General features: G+C 48.0%; 1 protein-coding gene across 1 annotated transcript in view; it reads left to right on the top strand.

Annotated features, from left to right (window-relative positions):
* Window positions 1-21,880, top strand: part of LAMA3 (laminin subunit alpha 3) — a 255,539-nt gene that overhangs the window by 139,285 nt on the left and 94,374 nt on the right. Inside the window, exons 29-33 of the mRNA XM_018039638.1 lie at window positions 2,237-2,363; window positions 2,446-2,585; window positions 4,439-4,554; window positions 6,170-6,381; window positions 7,344-7,548. Of these exons, the coding sequence (XP_017895127.1) occupies window positions 2,237-2,363; window positions 2,446-2,585; window positions 4,439-4,554; window positions 6,170-6,381; window positions 7,344-7,548 (800 nt within the window). The remainder of the gene's footprint in view (window positions 1-2,236; window positions 2,364-2,445; window positions 2,586-4,438; window positions 4,555-6,169; window positions 6,382-7,343; window positions 7,549-21,880) is intronic.

Raw genomic sequence — 21,880 nt, 5'->3', positions numbered from 1 at the left:
CCTGGCTCACACTCAAGCCTGAGCGAGTGTTGGAGTCTGAACCTGGTTTTCATTATGGTCAGGCAGGGGCATAGTGGGGTGGGGGGGTCCAGGTGAGGGCTCCCTCTCTCATGGGCTAGAATTTATAGGGTCTGAATTTCCAACCTCTGCCAAGGGATGAACACCTGGGCTTTCTTACAGCTTGTCCAGCTGTGGGACAAAAGCAAAGGATGAAAGATGGAGCTTGAAAACCATCAAATAGAAAAAATGGAGTCTGACTCTTTGTTACATGGTTATTACAAGTGGTGCTTGAATTCTGGGAACATTCTTGTATGGCTTTTTGCACACAGAGCATGCATTTCTCTTGTGATGTACCTAGAAATGCAATTGCTCAATTATATGTTTGGTAGAAACCACATATAGTTTCCCAAAGTGATTGTACCAAATGAGAGTCCCTCCAGTCTTGTTTATGGTTGTCGCACTGTTGGCTTGTCCATTCTGCAGCTGAAACTCATGTGGTTGGTTTCCAGTGTTTGTGACTACAAATAAAGCTGCTACAAAGATTCAACGGAAGGCTATGTGTGAATGTGGGTTTTTTACTTCACTTGGGTAAATTGTTGTTGTTCAGTCACTAAGTCATGTCTGACTCTTTGCAACCCCATAGACTGTAACATACCAGACTTCCCTGTCCTTCACTACCACCTGGAGTTTGCTCAGACTCATGTCTATTGAGTCAGTAATACTATTTATCTCATCCTCTGCTGCTCGCCCCCTTCTTCTGCCTTCAGTCTTTCCCAACGTCCCAGCCTTTACTGGATAAATACCTGCATTGTTTTGATTTTTATTCTTGAAATATCCTGTGATCCTAATTAGTAATAACTCTGCAATTTGACTGGAAAAGGTCAGTTTTCATTCCAATCCCAAAGAAAGGCAATGCCAAAGAATGCTCAAACTACTGCACAGTTACACTCATCTCACATGCTAGTCAAGTAATGCTTAAAATTCTCCAAGCCAGGCTTCAGCAATACATGAATAATGAACTTCCAGATGTCAAGCTGGTTTTAGAAAAGGCAGAGGAACCAGAGATCAAATTGCCAACATCCACTGGATCATCGAAAAAGCAAGAGAGTTCCAGAAAAACATCTATTTCTACTTTATTGACTATGCCAAAGCCTTTGCCTGTGTGGAAAATTCTTCAAGAGATGGGAATACCAGACCACCTGGCCTGCCTCTTGAGAAAACTGTATGCAGGTCAGGAAGCAGCAGTTAGAAGTGGACATGGAACAACAGACTGGTTCCAAGTAGGAAAAGGAGTACGTCAAGGCTGTATATTGTCACCCTGCTTATTTAACTTATATGCAGAGTACATCACGAGAAACACTGGACTGGAAGAAACACAAGCTGGAATCAAGATTGCCGGGAGAAATATCAATAACCTCAGATATGCAGATGGCACCATCCTTATGGCAGAAAGTGAAGAAGACCTAAACAGCCTCTTGATGAAAGTGAAAGAGGAGAGTGAAAAAGTTGGCTTAAAGCTCAACATTCAGAAAACGAAGATCATGACATCTGGTCCCATCACTTCACGGCAAATAGATGGGGAAACAGTGGAAACAGTGTCAGACTTTATTTTTCTGGGCTCCAAAATCACTGCAGATGGTGACTGCAGCCATGAAATTAAAAGACGCTTACTACTTGGAAGGAAAGTTATGACCAACTTAGAAAGCATATTAAAAAGCAGAGACATTACTTTGCCAACAAAGGTCAGTCTAGTCAAGGCTATGGTTTTTCCAGTAGTCACGTATGGATGTGAGAGTTGAACTATAAAGAAAGCTGAGTGCCGAAGAATTGATGCTTTTGAACTGTGGTGTTGGAGAAGACTCTTGAGAGTCCCTTGGACTGCAAGGAGACCCAACTAGTCCATCCTAAAGGGGATCAGTCCTGGGTGTTCATTGGTAGGACTGATGCTGAAGCTGAAACTCCAATACTTTGGGCACCTGATGCAAAGAGCTGACTCATTTGAAAAGACCCTGATGCTGGGAAAGATTGAGGGCAGGAGGAGAAGGGGACAACAGAGGATGAGATGGTTGGATGGCATCACCAACTCAATGGACATGGGTTTGGGTGGACTGTGGAAGTTGGTGATGTACAGGGAGGCCTGGCGTGCTGTGGTTCATGGGGTTGCAAAGAGTCGGACACGACTGAGCGACTGAACTGAACTAAACTACAGCTTGAGAAGATTTTTTTTTCCTCCTAGAACCAGGTGACCCTTCAAGGCCTAGTACCACGCCCAGGTCGGTATGTCATCGTCGTCCATTTTTATCAACCAGCACATCCAACGTTCCCGGCACAGGTGTCTGTGGATGGAGGACAGCTGCAGGCAGGTGAGCTACAGGGAGCAGGGCCGGTTTTGGGGCTCACCTGTCCTGGCAGGGGTGTGACAGGACTGCCTCCCTCTGCCCCTAGGTGTCTTCCGGGCCTCTTTTTGCCCCCATGTGCTTGGCTGCCGGGACCAAGTGATCACCGGAGATCAGGTTGAGTTTGACATCTCGGAGCCGGAGGTGGCCCTGACTGTGACAATTCCAGAGGGAAAGTCCTTAGTTTTGGTGCGTTCTGCTCTTTCCTCTCATACTCTTTACGTGCTTGCCTTGGTCGGCTGCTCTGTGTGTCTGTTCTGGCTCATGGCAGTAATTCCTCCAGGGAATTGAAGCCATGTTTATAGAAAAACGTTTAAATTTTACAGCTGCCTTTAGCAAAAAAAGGTCTGTGACTATTAAAATCAAGGGAAATCAGAATACTAGAGAAGCGACTGGGAAGAAAACTCCCCTGCATGAAGCATGGGAGCTGTCTCTCTGTCTCCATCAGTCCCACCTCGCTCTCATCTGACAAGTCTCTCTCTGAGGCGTTGAACACTCCTTTCTTCCTGAAACTATCCTGTTTTGGCTCCCATAGCTACTTTCTCTTGGCTTTCCCTGCTTTCTCCAGTGCTCCTTCAGTGAGTTCTCTTCCCTTTCATCCCTTTCATGTCAGTGTGCCCTTGGGCTTGACACTGAGACCCCTTGTTCTAAGATTTCTCTTCATATAACATCATCTGTGCCTGTTGATTCTGTTCTCCCCTCTGTGGGAATGATACCCACACCTGTGACCTCATTTCCCATCTTTCCTGAGCTCTGGGACCATCTACTGTGCATCCCCATAACCAGAGCGCTCACAGGTCCCTCCAGCTTAGCCTGTTACCTGTATAGACCCCAGGTGCCCCGTTCCCTGTTTATCACCTTGGCTGGTGGAATCATGATCACCCAATGCCTGTAAAGCCTTTGAGAGCCAGCAAACACTGTCCAGGCCTGCCCTGAACCCTCCAATTCTTGCTCATGCCTCCTTTCTCTCTGAGGATGTCATCCCAGGGTCAGGGGATACATTTTGTATCCCTGTGCCTGAAACACCATCTGGCACCAGTGTTCGGCAATGTTTGTTGAATTGAATAACATGAGAGCAATAGACTCTGTACACTTGTCAGTGGCTGAGTAGTTGACAAAGATGTTGAAATTTCCTGCAGCATTTGTTACTGCTGTGGTCTGATTTATACAGGTACAGAGAATACAGGGCGGTATTTTTAAAGACAGGGGCCACAATTATTCATAATAGAGTATCTGACAGGTTAGGCATTTCAGGGGCAAGCCACCATATGAGTCTCCCCATTGGTCCTGCCGTTTCAGTTTGCTTACTCTCTGAAAATACAGAATGAGGACTTCCCTGATGGTCCAGTGGTTAAGACTGCTCACTACCAGTGCAGGGGGCTCAGGTTTGATTCCTGACCAGGGAACTAGCTCCTACATGCTGCAAATGAGAGTCTGCATGCTACAACTAAAAAGATCCCAAATGCCCCGACAAAGATCAAAGATCCCTTGAGCTGTGACTAAGACCTGGCACAGCCAAATAAATATGAAAGAAAAAGAAATACTAAAAAATAAAAATAAATAAAAATACAAAATTCCATCCCCTGGAGATCCAGGGTCATTGCAGGGATGGATCACACGGGGCCCTGACATCATAACAGGCCTCTGTCTCCTGTCCCCACCTAGCACCCAAGGCTGCTGCGCCTCTGAGCAGGCGCTCCAGGGGTCTGTCCCCCCAACTCATTCTCATTTCCCTAGGGGGAATGTGGCCTGAGCCTTCAACACTGAGTTAGGGTTGCTTTGTGATTTTTTTTTGGTAAGCTCTGTTTCATGCGGTCTTGGACTTAACAATAAAGAACACTGATCTGGCAACCCACTCCAGTATTCTTGCCTGGAGATTCCCCATGGACGGAGGAGCCTGGTGGGCCATAGTCCATGGGGTTGCAAAGAGTCAGACACGACTGAAGCGACGTAACATGATCTTAGCAAAGAGAAAGCATGGTGGAGCTGTGGATGTGCCGTGCTGCTGAAAATCCAAAAGCATGCTGACACTTTCCCTTTAGGTCCGTGTCCTAGTGGTGCCTGCAGGGAATTACGACTACCAGATCCTTCACAGAAAATCACTGGACAAGTCGCTGGAGTTTGTCACCAATTGTGGAGGAGACAGTTTTTATATTGAGTAAGTATCACTTTGTGTGAGGGCTTCCTAGGTGGCACTGGTGGTAAAGAACCTGCCTGCCAATGCAGGAGACACAAGAGAAGTGAGTTCAACCCCAGGATCGAGAAGATCCCCGGGAAGAGGGCATGGCAACCCACTCCTGTATTCTTGCCAGGAAAATCCCATGGACGGAGGAGCCCTTAGGGTTGCAAAGAGTCGGACGTGACTGAAGTGACTTAGCATGCACACATCACTTTGTGGCACAGCCATGGGAGGCCTGAGGCTGTCCCACATTCCCAACCAAGCAGGAGGCCCGGGGAGGGGTGGCCTTCGGGTCTGTCTTCCTCCTCTGAGCGCCCAAGGGAGCAGCAGTGAGTCCCTGATCCTCGGCACACACTGACCTGTGTACTATCTCATCATGTCCGTCTGGGCGGGATTTCCCTCTTCAACTCTGATCTCAGCAGATCACCCCCAAGCCGGGATTCACAGGCTGCTTGGGGGTTTCTCTTCCTCTTTGTTGCTTCCTGTTGGCCAACTCGGATTCCTGAAAGATACCAAATGGTTTCCTCTGCTGCAGGGCACATCAGCCCTGATTCCCGCTCTCCTTTGCCCTTTCATCAGTGAGGAGCATTACAGAAGGCCGGGCCTCCCTGTCCTCATTTGGTGGGTTCCCAGATGCTAAGAGCCTAGAACAGCCCTTACTATCAGTTCCTGTCAGTCTCTCCTGCAGACCCCTCCTCCCTGCCACCTTGTAGGTTTCCTGAGGAATCTGGGCCTCCAGAGGGTGGAAACCTCTTGTACAGAAAATATTAACAGCAAGGGCTCTGAGGTCAGACCGCTGTGGATTTGAGTGCTTACCCCACCCTCCATAGCTCTGTGCCCTCAAGAATGTTGCTTAACTTCTAGGAGCCTTCCTTGTCTCACCTGTGAAATGGGGCTTCGGCCTAATTGGTTAGGTGGGTGTCAGGTTAACGTTGTTCAGTCACTAAGTTGTGTCCAGCTCTTTGCGACACCATGGACTGCAGCACGTCAGGATTCCCTCTCCTTCACCATCTCCCGGAGTTTGCTCAAATGTCCATTGAGTTGGTGATGCTGTCTAACCACCTCATCCTCTGCCGCCCCTTCTCCTTTTGCCTTCAATCTTTCTTAGCATCAGGGGATTTTCCAGTGAGTTCGCTGTTACCATCAGGGGGCCAAAGTATTGGAGCTTCAGCTTATGAGGTTAAACGGAAAACTTTTAACATACATGTTTGGTAAAAGTTGACGATTCACCTCCTCCTCATTATTATCCTAAGTGGTATATCATAGCACATGCAGGTATAAATTTTTTGGTGACTGCTGTATTGAGATAGAACCTATACACCATACAACTCATCCTATAGATGAATCTTCACCCTTTTATTCCAGCCACCAAAGGTTCCCGCCCACCAGTCCTGTGATGAGTCCTGAAGTAGATGGGGGTGGGTGGGTGGCTGTCAACCATTGTAAGTGCAGGGGTGGGGTTTCTGCTCACTTTTTCCTAGACGCCAGAGCCCCTCTCCCAAAACACTGCTTGGTGGGGTGTGTGGGAAGGGGAAGGTGGGACCATTTCTGGGCATGCCTCCCAGGATCTCACCGTGTGTTCTTGTTCCCACAGCCCCCAGAGAGCCTCTGAATTCTGTAAGAATTCTGCCAGATCCCTGGTGGCCCTTTACCACGAGGGCGCACTGCCTTGCGAGTGCCACCCTGCCGGGGCCATCGGCCACCCCTGCAGCCCCGAGGGCGGGCAGTGCCCGTGCCGGCCCCATGTCATCGGGCGGCAGTGTACCCGCTGTCAGACAGGCTTCTACGGGTTCCCGCACTGCAAACGTAAGCGCACGTTCGGGGCAGCCAAGGTCATCTCTGGTCCAGGCAGATGAAGCCCACCCAGGGCAGGGCTTGTCCAGTTTGACTGTGCTGGAGACTCACCTGGGGATCTTGTGAGAGTGTAGATTCTGAGTCAGGGAGCCTGGGCTGGGGCCTGAGAGTCTATATTTCCGGCAGCCACTCAGAGGATTCCCATGCCGCTGGTCCAGGGGCCACTCTCTGAGTAGCAGACTTCTAGAAAAGACGTATTTGTGTCTCCTGGGCTAGGGGACCCATGCCCTTGGCAAAGAAAGTGAAGGGAAATAACCTTAAGCTTCAAAACACTGGAAAGCTTGGCCCTCTTCCTAGTGGGATGGGGTAGGCTTCAGTTTTTGTAGCCTAACCACCAAAGCTTAGTTGAGGTGGGAGGAAACCCAGGGTGAGAGGGCACCTTCCTCTCTGAGGAGGCCGTGGATCTTCATCTAAGAATTGTCCTGCCGCCCTAGACAAGGTGCAGCCCACGCTGTGTGAGGGGTGCAGAGGCCCCGCATGGAGGCCAGCGTTTGCCTGCTGCAGGCCCCACCCCTGATCTTGGGCCCAGCGCCCTGGGGCAATGTGAAGGCCCTTCGGGGAGACTGGGAGGAGCAGACCCTCTAACGAAGGCCAGACTTCACATTAGAATGGCACACAGCCTCAGCCTGGGGATGAGGGGGAGGCCCCTACGAGTGTCTACCTTGAGGTCAGTAGGTCCAGTGACGCCTCACTCAGTGTCCACACACTTGTCCACCCTCAGCATTGGACGTGGTTGGTCTTGGCCCCAGAAAGGAGCCTTTCAGATCAACCACACTCAGTGATGCCATAATGAAGGAAAAACAAGACCTTACTCCCAGATACCCTTTGGAAGCTTCTGGAAACCCTGGCGGTGCAGTTTTGCTGGAGATCAGGGGCGTCTAACCCTTACACCATGTCTCTTCATCCTTGGCCAGCTTGCAACTGCGGCCGGCGCCTCTGTGAGGAGACGACAGGGCGGTGCCTGTGTCCTCCCCGGACGGTCAGGCCCCAGTGTGACCTGTGTGAGGTGCACTCCTTCAGCTTCCACCCCCTGGCCGGCTGCGAAGGCTGCAATTGTTCCCGGATGGGCACCGACAGAGCCGCCACCCTGGAGTGCGACAGGGACCACGGGCAGTGCAGGTGAGGCCTGGGGGGCTAGCCTGTCGCATCCTGTCCTGGGAAGGGGAGATGCCATGGGCCCCCACTTGGGTCCTCGTTTACTTCCTACTTCAACACTGCTCGGTGGCGCTCCCCACCCAGGATGGGCGTGGTGTGTGGAGTAGCTGGTCCCCTGGGGCTCAGGGTAACCTGGCAGAGCTTGGGTGGGCAGATAATTGTTGCCTGGGGTTCAAGCAGCCTCACTGTCCTCTCCAGCCTCGTTCTGTGTGTTTACGTGCTGCGTGTGTGATAAAGTGATCAGTTCCATCTCCTGGGTCATTGGGTGGTGAGCGCCTCTTGGCCTGTACTGAGGTTTGAGCTCTAAACCTTCTCTCTTGTAAGCTGCTAGTTTTGTTAAGCACAGTACATGATGAAGTCTAAAATCCAGATCCTGCCGCCCTGACTCAGACAGGCGAGCTAGAGGCCGTGTGGGGTCTCCACCGGGGGGTCAGTTGTGGGGAAGGTGGCAGGGTGAGCAGTACCTATTGGAGAGCCTGGCCTGTAAGGGGGGCTGCCCCCGGGCCCACCAGGCACAACTGCTGAGCAATGAGAAGGAGAGGGCGGTTCAAACAGATGCTGTAGGGCCAAGAGGCTCTTCCAGCAGATCAGCTCTGCATATGAAACCAGAGGCTGATGTCGCGTGATCCGAGTGATCAGCCTGATCTCTGCAGGACTGGAGAGTAAGCACAGGGGGTGAAAAAGAGGACCCTGTCTCCTAGAAGAAGAGGCTGGAAAGAATCCCACAGGGATTATGTGGCAGGGAGACCAAAGCAGATCTTTTTCCATCCAGGCGGGTGTGGCATGCACGTGTGCAGGAGACAACGAGACTCAGGTCCTTTCTGAGTCCCTTCCTCATCCCCACCCCATCCCACCCCGGGTACCGGATGTCTGGGTCTGTGTCTGTGATCTGGGTGTGACAGCCGGGAGGGGCTGTGGCTGCTGCTGGCAGGCGCCCACACCTCCTATTCCACTGCAGCTGTGTTCATTTCCTGAGGCCGCTTTGACAAATGACCACACACTGGGCATCTTCAGAGTCAAAAGGCTAAAGTCTGAAATCAAGTCGACGGCACCGTGCCCTTTCTAAAGTCTCCAGCAGAGACCCTGTTCCATGCCTATCTCTTTCCTTCCCATGTTGTCGACAGTCCTTGAAGTTCCTTGACTCTGCCTCTGTCGTCTCGTGGATTCTGCTTGTGCGTCTCTGTCTTCACACGGGGGTCTCCTCTGTATGTGTCTGTGTCTTTTCTTTCTCCTTTCAGCCTTTAATTTTTTTTTTTTTACCTTTTCTCAGTCGAGGTATGGTTGATGTGTAATATATACGTTTCAGGTGTGCAACATAGTGGTGCACAGGTTTTTAGAGTTATACAGCATTTATAATGATTATAAAATATTGACTATATTTCCAATATTTTATATGTTGCTGTAAAAAATACCCTTGTAGCTCATTTGCTTTTATATAATAGTTTGTGCCTCTTCATCCCCTGCCTCTCTCGGGTCCCTTCCTCCTTCCCTCTCCCCACTGGTAACCACTAGTTTGTTCTCTGTGTCTGTGAGTCTGTTTCTATTGTTTTATATCCACTGGTTTGTTTTATTTTTTTTAGATTCTACATACAAGTGATATGCACTGTTTGTCTTTCTCTGACTTATTTCATTCAGCATGTCTCCTGGGCTTCCCAGGTGGCTCTAATGCTAAAGAATCCGCATGCAATGCAGGAGACCTGGGCTCGATCCTTGGGTGGGAAAGATCCCCTGGAGAAGGAAATGGCAACCCACTCCAGTATTCTTGCCTGGAAAATCCTATGGAACAGAGGAGCCTGGTGGGCTACAGTGCATGGGGTCACAAAGAATCGGACACAACTGAAGCGACTTAGCACACATGCACAGTGCCTTTCCGGTCCAAGCATATTGTTGCAATTGCAAAATTTAATTTTTTCTTACGGCCAAGTAGTATTCCATTATATCTGTATGTATACCTGTGTCTTTCTTTCCTTTTAAGGATACCAGTGGTATTGAATTAGGACCTGCCTCACTCCAGTATGACTTCATATTGATTATGTCTGCAAAAATCCTCCTTCCTAGGTCACATTCTAGATACTGGGGGCTTAGAACTTGGATGTACCTTCTGGGGACAACATTCCCCTCTCTATAGCAGCAATGCTGACTTTTCCTGAGGACGGGCCCTTAACCACACCCGTGATTGTTGCCCCATTCCTAGTAGTTCCTTTGTTCTCGGGAAAGGAAGCTGAATGAGAACTTGAGTCATGGAAGAGTCCAAGTCTTTAAAACCACAGGTTGTGAGTCTTCCCTGAGTCAGCTTGGTCGTCCGTCCTTCTCAGACTATGAGCTTAAACGGAATGTGACTTGCACAAAGAATTTTGAGGTGATACCGGAGAGTTCTCATCACAGTTAGTGAACATACATTAGGGTCTGTTCCCTCCGGTGCATAAGCTATTCTCTGGAAGGATACCAGGGACTTAGCTCATTACTTAAGACTTGGGGTCCTGACTGCACCAGTGGGCCTGTGAAGATGTCTAACCCACTTCCAGTAAGTCCTGACATCTAAGAACAGTGGTATTCAGCGGAAGCACAGACTTCTACCAGGACCTGTGGAGATGTCCCAGAGCAGAAAGGGGCACTGTGCCAGGAGTTGCTTGCTGTCTTGTGGCCGGAGAAGATGCATAAATGGGAAGCTCTAAGGACCTAAATGTGCCAGTCACGACCCAGTCAGTGTAGAAGAGAGACCAGACCAAAGGAAAGTGAAGAATTAGAACTGGCTTCAGCACATTATAAAGAGATTATCTTCCAATAGGAAAAAAAAAAGCAGAGAAGGAAATCCAGGGTATTATAAAATGGGAAACAGATTGAACTAGGAATGATATTCCTTTTAATATATTTGAAAAACAAATCAAAGGAAAGAATCCAACATCTAATTGTTCAGAGGAATTAATAGTCTGACAAATAAGTGGAAGAAGCAGAGAGGAAGGTGTTAGCATTAAAATCCTTCCCCCACTCAAGGGAGTAGGAATCTGGATAAAAACAGATTGCAATATTTAAAATAGATAAGCTAGAAGGATCTACTGTATAGCACATGGAACTCTGCTCAGTGTTATGTGGCAGCCTGGATGGGAGGGGAGTTTGGAAAAGAACGGATACATGTGTATGCATGGCTGAGTCCCTTTGCTGTTCACCTGAAATTATCACAACATTGTTTGTGAATTGGCTGTACCCCAATACAAAATAAAGTTAAAGAAAGACAGGGTGAAAGAACAAGGTTCCATTTGAACAGGAGAATGAGCAATGTATATATAACCTTGAGAAAAACAAAGAAAAAACCAGATGGAAGAGCAAGAGGGGCAGATAAACAAGGAGAAGTGGAATGAACAGTCACTGGGAGATGGAATCCTGGCAGAGTATGGAGCCCAGGACATTGCAGTGGCCACCGTCATAGCTGCATACAGTGTCCCCATATTTAATTGAAAATAAAAACTCACTAGACCACAGAAAGTGCAAACCAGTCCAACAAAGTTCCATTTTTTCCATAATGACTTCTTTACTTTTTCTTCTGAAAAGAGGACACCCAAGAGAGGAGATTGGGGCTGGGACTGGAGGTTGGGGAACCATGTACGAGGGTGAGAGTGAGAGAGGACCCCCAAGGAGAAGGTGTAGACACACAGGAGGGAGAACAGGTGTGGGGGTCCCTGTGATTAATCATAGGAGGCAAAGGAGCCACAGAGATGGAGAGGCAGTTTTCAGGCAGGAGGAGAAGGCAAAGAATTCACTGTCTTAGAACCAGTGGGAGAGTTTTAAAAGGGATTAGCTGCTCAACAGAAGAAATTGCTATGAACAGAACCTCACATACAGTTTCTCAAAGCTGCTGCCACAGAAAAAGGAAACCAAGAACGCATTGAAAACCATAAATATCAGGGCTTCCCTGGCGGTCCAGTGGTTAAGATTCCGCACTTCCACTGCGGGTGGTATGGTCTCAATCCCTGCTCAGACGCACTAAGGTCCCACGTGTGCTGTGGCTCAGTCAGAAAAAGAAAAACGCTTCAGGCATCACCTATGAGAGAGAGATGTACTGTAGGACTTTAGATACAAATTCTAAGGAGTGTTTAACAAACCTTCACTAGCCAATGGCAGTTGAGTAGCCTGGAAAATGCCTAACTCGGAACTGAGGCAGGCTGTATGGTCGTTTTGCCCATGCCCGAGGGAACATCAGCAGAAATGGAATCTTACTGACCTGCATTGCACCCAAAGCAAAAGGTGAAATCTTTCATCTTGACGTTACCAAAAAGACTGCAATCACAAAGTGGGATGACATATCTACCCATGATCAAAGCGGATTTGTCGTGAAAGGGCCCTTGGCAGATAATGTAAGGAAAACTTCAGTTTATTACATGACCATAAATTGCACAAATTACCCATGATAATTCCACAGTGTTGATGCCGAAAAAGCTTTTGACTGCCTAAAGGATTATTTCTTTAGAAAATATTAGAGGAAAGAATGCTCCCACCGCCTCTGAAAAATTTCCTAATGAAAATGAAGAATGTGTTTAGAGGAACCTAACATTCAAGTAAAAGAAATAATCAAAGATAGCTGGAAGTGAAAGAAAGTGTGAAAGTGTTAGTTGCTCAGTTGTGTCCGACTCTTTGTGACCCCATGGACTGTAGCCCACCAGGCTCCTCTGTCCATGGAATTCTCCAGACAAGAAAACTGGAGTGGGTTATGAAATTATGTAAATTATGAAAGTATGATAACACATTTATAGGAAACTTGGAAAATACAGAACAAGATTACATATAGTTCCACCATATATTATGATAATTTTTTAGTAGATAAATTAAGATTTTTTAGTTGGAGTTTCAATATTGAACCCTCAAAAATTAGTAGAATGAATATACAGAGAAGTAACAGATATAGTAGACCTGAAAAGCACTGTGAACCTATTCAACATAATTAAGATTTATACAAAATCACAGGATAGTAGGAAACAAATTTTATTCAAATTCCCATAGACTGTAAACTGGGAGATGCTGGAATATATCCAGAGACATAAAACAAGGTGCAAAAATTTCATGGTCTAAAGGTATTGACCGACCTCCCCTGTGGCTCAGACAGTAAAGAATCTGCCTGGAATGTGGGATACTCGGGTTTGATCCCTGGGTTGGGAAGAAGCCCTGGAGAGAGGAATGGCAACCCACTCCAGTATTCTTGCCTGGAGAATTCCACAGACAGAGGAGCCTGGTGGGCTACAGTCCTGAAGTCGCAAAGAGTCGGACATGACTGAGCAACTAACACTTTCATTTTTCACTTTCAAAGGTATTGAAATCATACCGAGTCTGTTGTCTATCACTGTCCCACCTAAACTTAAAACTCTAGATTCTATTTCTTCTTCAACCTCTGATTGCAGAAGTATATTTTATAAAAGATAAAAAGTCCATTGTTTGGGACAACTCTCTGGATTGTGGTCTTAAAGGTTGATCAAAATTTCTTTTTTATAGCAACACAGTAATTTGCTTCTGCTTTTAATAAGGGATGGTTATGCTGTCAGATTCTGTGAACGAACCAAAGGTCTAGAATATCCTCAGAAGATTTTTATCAATCAGTGACAGATACACGGACACTGGGAAGCACTGTTTTTAAAAAAAATACCGTGATGTTGACCACCTTCAAGACATCTTAAGATTGATTATAGGAGATGGCAGTTCACCTGGACATCCAGTGAAACCACAAGTGCAGACAGCTTGTGAGAAGAGCAGCTGCTAAAGGAAAGCCGTTTGTGGGGGGACTTCAGCCAGCATCACAGATTTACTCAGTATTTGTGTTAGATGGAGAAACAAAATGCCAGAGAAGGTCATAGACTTGGCATCCTGGGAACAGAAGTGCTTCCAGCTTGGCAGAAATCCGCAAGCCCCAACAACTTGGAGAAGCAATTCCTTTGATGCACCTCATCAAGTAATAGGAATGGTAAATTCCAGACGGCGTGCAGGCAAGCTCTGGGACACGGTGGTGAGCAGGGCAGATGAGGCTCCTGCCACAGGATGGAAGAGCTCAGCATTCTCACCTGCGTTCCCTCTTCCTAGAAGCTCCCACCTCTTGAAGTTCTTGGGACAATTAAATAATCCTGTGCAAAGCCCTTCGAACAGTACCTGACACACACTAGCACGGGTATTAGCTTTTGCTATTATTTGCCAAGCGCTTGGCTGCCTGCCTTCCGCGCTTTACACTTTGTCCCCCTGAAGCCCCACCCATTCTTCTGGCTTCAACCACCTCCACGCTGGCTGATTCCCAGACCCAGAGCTCCAGTCCTGGTCCCTGAAGGACAGCTTATCCCACCTTCATAGAAAATCATTTCTACGTCAGTTCCCTTACTAGCTTTTCTTGTGGGTCTTAGAGGACAAGTCCCCTGACCTCTTTGAGCTCCTGTCCCCTCACACATATAATGAAGTGTTGGATTAGATGATCTTTAGGGGCCCTTCAAGTCCTTGAGCCTACCGCTGATTCTATATCTGAAACCCATGCCATTGTCTTGCTCTTCAGGCTATTCCTCTCTTCGAACTTAAAAAAAAATTATTTTTTTACTTATCCGTGGCAACCTTCTCCCTGTCTCCAAAGCCTGAGGTCTCTGTATCACCTTAGAATCTCCCTACAGCCCATCAGGTGTCAACTTCTGAAACAGTATGTATTATCTCCCATCCTTTCATGGCCCCTGCAGGTCCTGGACCTGGAGAAGTCCTTTTACAATGGATAATCTCTGAATTGACCTTCCTTTTCCTAGCGTACTTTCTCTCTCCCGTCCTCTCTCTCCTTTCCTTTCTTCCTCCCTCCTTCCCTCCCTCTCTCTCTCCCTTCTTTCTTTCTTTTTCTCCTTAATTGAAGGGGAAATGCTAGCATGCAATCACCTCTCTTGGTCTTGCTTGGTCAGTCGTGTCTGACTCTTTGAGACCCTATCGATCATAGCCCACCAGGCTCCTCTGTCCATGGGATTCTCCAGACAAGAATACTGGAGTGGGTTGCTGTTTCCTCCTCCAGGGATCTTCCCAACCCAGGGATCAAATGCACACCCCTTGTGTCTCCTGCCTTGATACCTAAATTCTTTACCACTGTGCCACCAGGAAGCCCATACATAATTATACTTGGATTTAAAAATCTGTTTGCTCCATAATTTTGTTATTAATGCATAGAGAATGTTGATAAATGCATATGTTTGTGATTTCATCCTCTTGGTATGTGGGGGGTTTTTGAAAACAGGATAAAACATTTCCTTCAGTCCTTGTGATTTTTTTTTTTTGAGTCTTAAATTCTATTTTATCACTGTGTTTTATGGCTGAAACTATTTAATATATCTAGCACCTATTCCAGTTTGGATGCTGTTTCTCGTACAGAAGGCACCCATGCCTACTAACCAGAGGTCATGGTCTGGTAGGGGAACCTCCACTAAGCAGTTATGACAGGGCATCATAATGAATGCCATATTGCGTGCAGGCTGCTGGAGGGTGGAAGTCGCTCTGCCCAGTACCACGTCTGTCACAGCACTCTTTGCACAAGAAGCTTCCTTGATGCCCCATTGTCTGAGAGGATAAAGACCAGCTTTCCGTGGTCTGGCCGCCACTTACCCTAACTTAAGCTTATTTTGTTTGTTTGTTTTTTTTTCAGCTTTTCTGGTCTTTCTTGCTTTCTTTAAATGCTTTTTGCAAGCCTTCAGTTCTTCAGTTATGGGTTCTCCTTTCCCCTCTTCTGTTACCCCCTCCCAGTTATCCACGTCCTTCAAGAGTTCTGTGTTAAAGGTACAAATGCAAAGAAGGCGTGAAGCCTCTGCAAGCCCACAGGGATACCCCCATCATCTCGCTGCCGTCCCATCTCTCACATGATCACCTAACTTTCTGCGTCTGTGTCCCGTGTCCTCAGTGAAAATGCACCAAGGTCAAAACTAACGTACTGTATTTTGTCCTCTCCCTCTCATGTCCCCTAACTCGAGCATGTATCTCTAGAAGACACTCAGTAATTATAGGGTGAATAAATGAGCAGATATAAGGTAGGCTTTGGATTCCAGATGAAAACTGTTCTTGATGGGGGTGCAATGCGAGGTGTATTTAATGAGCAAAGGATAGAGTTCACCCTCATGCCTGACTTTCTGGCGACCTCCGAGACTCCCGAGCACCCACACACGCGCAGTCGTCTTTGCCTAATGTTTGGCCCTGAGCCCGTTGCCATGGAGACGATTTCACTTGACCGGCATCCCCAGTGCACCTCCTGGCAGCGGCAACTGGAGCCTTCCTGCCGTTGCGGTGAGGGCAACTCCTTGGGTAGCACAGCGTCTCCCTGGAGGAGTGTGCAAGGTCAGGCTGACTTCAGGTCGTTTTCTAAAGATATTCAGCCAGACTTTGGGGGAGGAAGTTTCCTTTTTATTCCCCATTGTCATGGCACCGCTCCAAACTCCTTTGTTTGCTTGTCTTGCACAAGATTCATGTGCTCGGAGCTCTCAGCACTGCGTTGCTCAGACATCGTGTTCTCCACATTTTGGTGGACGCTTGCCCATCAGGCCTACCTGGGATCCTTGGGGTTCAGCTCCCAGGCCACTGCTCTCCTCACCACGCTCAACTTTTCTGCTTTTTTCCGTCCACTCATATGTGCTTGGTTGCTACCTACATGCTAAGTGAGGCTCAGCGCTTTATCCCGTGTTACCAACGAGGTCACACCCTCTCTGCCCAGCTCTCCCACCACATCATTCCACAGTTGCCCTGAAATAAACAGACACACGTTTCTCCTTGTCTCGACAAGCAGCTTGCACAGCTGTCCTCCCTGAAAAATACCCTTCCACCTTTCTTTTCCAGTGAAGTGGAAATATTAAGAAATAGGCTCCCATCTGCCTGTCCTCACCCTCAAAGCCTATGTTCAAGTCAGCGCGCAGTCACTTGTCCGCTGTGGTGCTCAGGGTGGAAGGGGCTCGTGGGCACCAGAATTCTGGATCGCACTCATGGGCCAGTGGCCCTGTGTGTTTGCAGGATGGCCAGCTGCCCAGTGGCTCTGTGACAAGAACAGTGTTTGTGCACAGAGTCCTTTCCCTGCTGCCAGGTGGGAGGAGCAGAGAGCACCCTGCTCATGAGGCCATCCCCAGAGTCCCTCCTCTGAGCAGGTGTCCTCTTCCTGATGCTTTTCTGTGGAGGGGGTTATCTGCACTGCTCCTTCCCATCTCTCACCCCCGCCCCCCTCCCAGGGTTCTTGTGCTCCAGAAATAGGGAACATCGTCTGGGGACAGGCAGTTTTTTGCAGGACTGAGATTGCATTTAGTCTGGGACTCACAAGGAGAGAGTAGGTGTTATTCACCTGGGCCTAGGAACAAAATTGTGTGTGCTAGAATGTGTGTGTGTGTGTGTGTTTGTGAGAGAGAGAGAGATGATGTAATCTGCAAGTGGGTATAAGTGTTGAGTTGGCCAGAACATTCATTTGGGTGTTGTTTCTTTTTTTTTTTTAAAAATAACGTGTTACAGACAAATCTGAACGATGCTTCTCTGAGAAGATGGTTCATGGTTTCTGTAGCTCCCCAGACCACCCCTTATCCCTCTCAGAGTTTGTAGCCCACTGTACCAGAGCAGTCACTCCAAGCAGATCACTTCCACCTTCCACCTATTTTACTAGAGGAGTGATTTGGGGAATATTTTCTTCCTCTGTAGAAGAAACAATCTCCGTAGGTATCAGGGAGGGAGGGAGATGAGGAGGCGGGGCTGAAATGACATCTGCCCTGCCAGCAGGTCTTGCAGGCAAAGCTGAGTTTATCTTCTTAGGTGTGGTGGGTGGGATAAAGAGACCCCCATCTGCTCCCCTTTGCTGATGTCACAACAAGAGTACTTGTTTGTCTAAGGCAAACTTACTGGAATATAAAGTTGTCTTTATCTTTTTTGGGGTGGTCTCTGGGGTGGTCCTTTGGGCTTCCCTGGTGGCTCAGATGGTAAGGAATCTGCCTGCAATGTTCAGTTCAGTCGCTCAGTCGTGTCCGACTCTTTGTGACCCCATGAATCGCAGCACGCCAGGCCTCCCTGTCCATCACCATCTCCCGGAGTTCACTCAGACTCATGTCCGTCGAGTCCGTGATGCCATCCAGCCATCTCATCCTCTGTCGTCCCCTTCTCCTCCTGCCCCCAATCCTTCCCAGCATCAGAGTCTTTTCCAATGAGTCAACTCTTCACATGAGGTGGTCAAAGTACTGGAGTTTCAGCTTTAGCATCATTCCTTCCAAAGAAATCCCAGGGCTGATCTCCTTCAGAATGGACTGGTTGGATCTCCTTGCAGTCCAAGGGACTCTCAAGAGTCTTCTCCAACACCACAGTTCAAAAGCATCAATTCTTCGGTGCTCAGCCTTCTTCACAGTCCAACTCTCACATCCATACATGACCACAGGAAAAACCATAGCCTTGACTAGATGGACCTTAGTCAGCAAAGTAATGTCCCTGCTTTTGAATATGCTGTCTAGGTTGGTCATAACTTTTCTTCCAAGAGTAAGTGCCTTTTAATTTCATGGCTGCAGTCACCATCTGCAGTGATTTTGGAGCCCCCAAAAAATAAAGTCTGCCACTGTTTCCACTGTTTCCCCATCTATTTCCCATGAAGTGATGGGACCGGATGCCATGATCTTCGTTTTCTGAATGTTGAGCTTTAAGCTGCAATGTAGGAGACCCATATTCGATTCCTGGATTGGGAAGATCCCCTGGAGAAGGGAATGGCTACCCACTCCAGTATTCTTGCCTAGAGAACTCCATGGACAAAGGAGCTTGGTGGGCTACAGTCCATGGGGTCGCAAAGAGTCGGACACGACCGAGCGAATAACACTTTAACCTTCTGGGGTGAGATTTTTTTTTTTTGAAGTATAATTGATGACAATATTATATAAGCTACAGGTGTACAATATAGTGATTCACAATTTTAAAGGTTATACTCCATTTACAGTTACTATAAAACATTAGTTATATTCCCTGTGTTGTACAATAAATATATTCTTGAGGTTTATTTTATACCTCATAGTTTATACCTCTTACTCCTCTCCCCTGTGTTGCCCCCTACTTCCCTCTTCCTACTGATAAGCACCAGTTTGTTCTCTATATCTGTGAGTCTGCTTCTTTTTTGTTATATTCACTGTTCATGGGAAATAGATGGGGAAACAGTGGAAACAGTGTCAGACTTTATTTTGGGGGGCTCCAAAATCACTGCAGATGGTGACTGCAGCCATGAAATTAAAAGACGCTTACTCTTTGGAAGAAAAGTTATGACCAACCTAGATAGCATATTCAAAAGCAGAGACATTACTTTGCCGACTAAGGTCCATCTAGTCAAGGCTATGGTTTTTCCTGTGGTCATGTATGGATGTGAGAGTTGGACTGTGAAGAAGGCTGAGCACCGAAGAATTGATGCTTTTGAACTGTGGTGTTGGAGAAGACTCTTGAGAGTCCCTTGGACTGCAAGGAGATCCAACCAGTCCATTCTGAAGGAGATCAGCCCTGGGATTTCTTTGGAAGGAATGATGCTAAAGCTGAAACTCCAGTACTTTGGCCACCTCATGCAAAGAGTTGACTCATTGGAAAAGACTCTGATACTGGGAGGGATTGGGGGCAGGAGGAGAAGGGGACGACAGAGGATGAGATGGCTGGATGGTATCACGGACTCGATGGATGTGAGTCTGAGTGAACTCCGGGAGATGGTGATGGACAGGGAGGCCTGGCGTGCTGCGATTCATGGGGGTCGCAAAGAGTCATACACAACTGAGCGACTGAACTGACTGAACTGAACTGGTCACTGTATTTTTTAGATTTCACACATAAGTAAGATCATACAGTATGTCTTTCCCTGTCTAACTTATTTCACTGAGTATAATTACCCTTCAAGTCGCTCCATGTTGCTGTAGATGACAGGATTTCATTCTTTTTCATGGCTGAGTAGCAGTCCATTGTATATAGATACCACATCTTCTTTATCCTGGCACGAGATATTTTAATAAATATTAAGAGATAGGTGAAAGCTTACATTTGGTAGCAAGTTAATGACAAAATATTTCATATCAGGTTGTACTCTTAATCATCTCATGGAAAGCAGATTTCCTAATAGTTTCTTTAGACCCACAAGAAAGGCTCAGCGTGTAGATCTACCAGGTGGTGGCTGTGGAGCTCAGTGGCCAAGCTGCTTCTTCCGTCCTCACACTGCAGAGCTGGGTTGCTCAGTCCTGAGAAGCTGCTAGGGCTTTCTCGCCCGTCTTGTGCTCAGAGCTGCCCGCAGACGCCTGGGCGCCCAGCCCCACACAGGCCGTTGCCGCCCTCTCCACCTGCTCCAATGTCACCCGTCACTCAGCCGGACAACGGGGAGCCCTCCTTGCTGTCTCCCCATCTGTCCCCCCACCCAGACCACGACAAGCCCCAGCACCCTCACCCTGAAATAGCTTGGAACCCACCGCCCCCTCTCTGTCCTGAATACCTCTGCCCTCCCTCGGCCCCCATCTCCCCGGCGCAGAGCTGCCCTCAGCTCAGTCCTTGACACACAGCCACCTGTCCTTCTTCCTCTCTGAAAGCTTTTCAAGATGATAACCCCCGTTTGAGAACTGGCCAGCTGCCGGCACTGCCTGGCATCTCCACCACTGCCTCCCCTCTCTCTCACGGAGGGAGAATGAAGCCTTGAGAAGCTGGATAACTTGCTGAGACACTGTCTCTGAGTCATGTGAGAGCTGGATCAGAACTCTGGCCAGTCTGCCCTCGCTGTGCAGGGCTCAGCCCCACGCCCCAGGGCTGCAGGACAGTGTTGCAGCGGCCAGCCCCTCCGTCCCGGTGAGCTGACCCCCTTCCGCCTCCCCAGGCTTTCCATCATGGATGGTGACTTGGGTCAGGCTTGGGAGTAGGCTCTGGGGTGAGAGAAGGACAGAGGCCCTGGGCCTGAGAGCTCCCAAGATAAGTGTTAGGTGGGAATGTGAACAGTATACACATGCGGTCAACACGGGCGTCAGAAGGCCAACAGACTCAGCCTCATGGAGGGAGGAGACTCCTGCCTCTCCAGGCCCATGGCTCAGCATCCTCACTTGCATCCCTGCTCCAGAAGCTCCCTGCTGTGTTCCCTGCACACGCCGGGCCATGTCCCCCATTCTTGCTCTCTGGAATGCCTGCCCCACCTTCTACCCCAGGACTCTTGTCCTTTTACACTCAGCTCAGGCATCACCTTCCCCCAGGGAGGCAGGGTCTGTGCAGGCCTTCTGACCCCTGTGTAGACCCCATATGTATATTCACATTCCTACCTAACAGTCACCCTGGGAGCTCTCAGGCCCAGGGAGTCTGTCCTTCCTTCACCCCAGAGCCTCGTACCAAGCCTGGCCCAAGATCCATAATGCTCGTTGCTTTTTGTTTTCAATTAAGGTATAACTGGCATGTAACCTTATATGCAGTTCAGTTTAGTTCAGTCGCTCAGTCGTGTCTGACTCTTTGCAACCCCATGAATTGCAGCACGCCAGGCCTCCCTGTCCATCACCAACTCCCAGAGTTTACTCAAACTCAAGTCCATTGAGTCGGTGATGCCATCCAGCCATCTCATCCTCTGTTGTCCCCTTCTCCTCCTGCCCCCAACCCCTCCCAGCATCAGAGTCTTTTCCAATGAGTCAACTCTTCACATGAGGTGGCCAAAGTACTGGAGTTTCAGCTTCGTTCCCTCCAAAGAAATCCCAGGGCTAATCTTCAGAATGGACTGGTTGGTTTCAAATGTAAACATAGTGATTTGATATTTGTGTCTATTGTGAAATGGTCACCATAGTAAATCTAGTTATCACCCATGATCGTAAATACTTACAATTTTTTTTCTTGTGATTAGAATTTTTAAGATTTACTCTCTTAGCAACTTGCAGAAGTGCAATATGGCATCATTAACTATAGTTGCTGTGCTGTACATTACATGACATCCCAGGACTTGGTATTTTATAACTGAAAGTGTGTATCTTTTGACCCGTTTTTCATTAGGATGATGGTCACTTTGAGCTGCTTTGTGTGAGTGCCTTGTATCTGCTTTTCCCAATTCTGCTTGGACACTGGCACCTGTGGGCAGGCTCTGTGTCTACTAACTGGCTTTAAATATATATATATATATTTATTTATTTATTTGCATTGGGTCTCAGTAGCAGCACACAGGATCTTCATTGCATCATGCGGGATCTTTCCTTGCAGTGCACAGACTCCCTAGTTGTGGCTCAGTAGTTGTAGTGACCAGGCTTAGTTGCTTCGTGGTATGTGGGATCTTAGTTCCCCGACCGGAGATCGAACCTGTGTCCCCTTCATTGGAAGGTGAAGTTTTAACCAC

This window comes from Capra hircus, chromosome 24 (assembly GCF_001704415.2).
Source record: "Capra hircus breed San Clemente chromosome 24, ASM170441v1, whole genome shotgun sequence".
Taxonomy (NCBI): Eukaryota; Metazoa; Chordata; class Mammalia; order Artiodactyla; family Bovidae; genus Capra; species Capra hircus.
The sequence above is the reverse complement of the archived record's forward strand: the minus strand, read 5'-3'. Positions and strand labels throughout refer to the sequence as shown.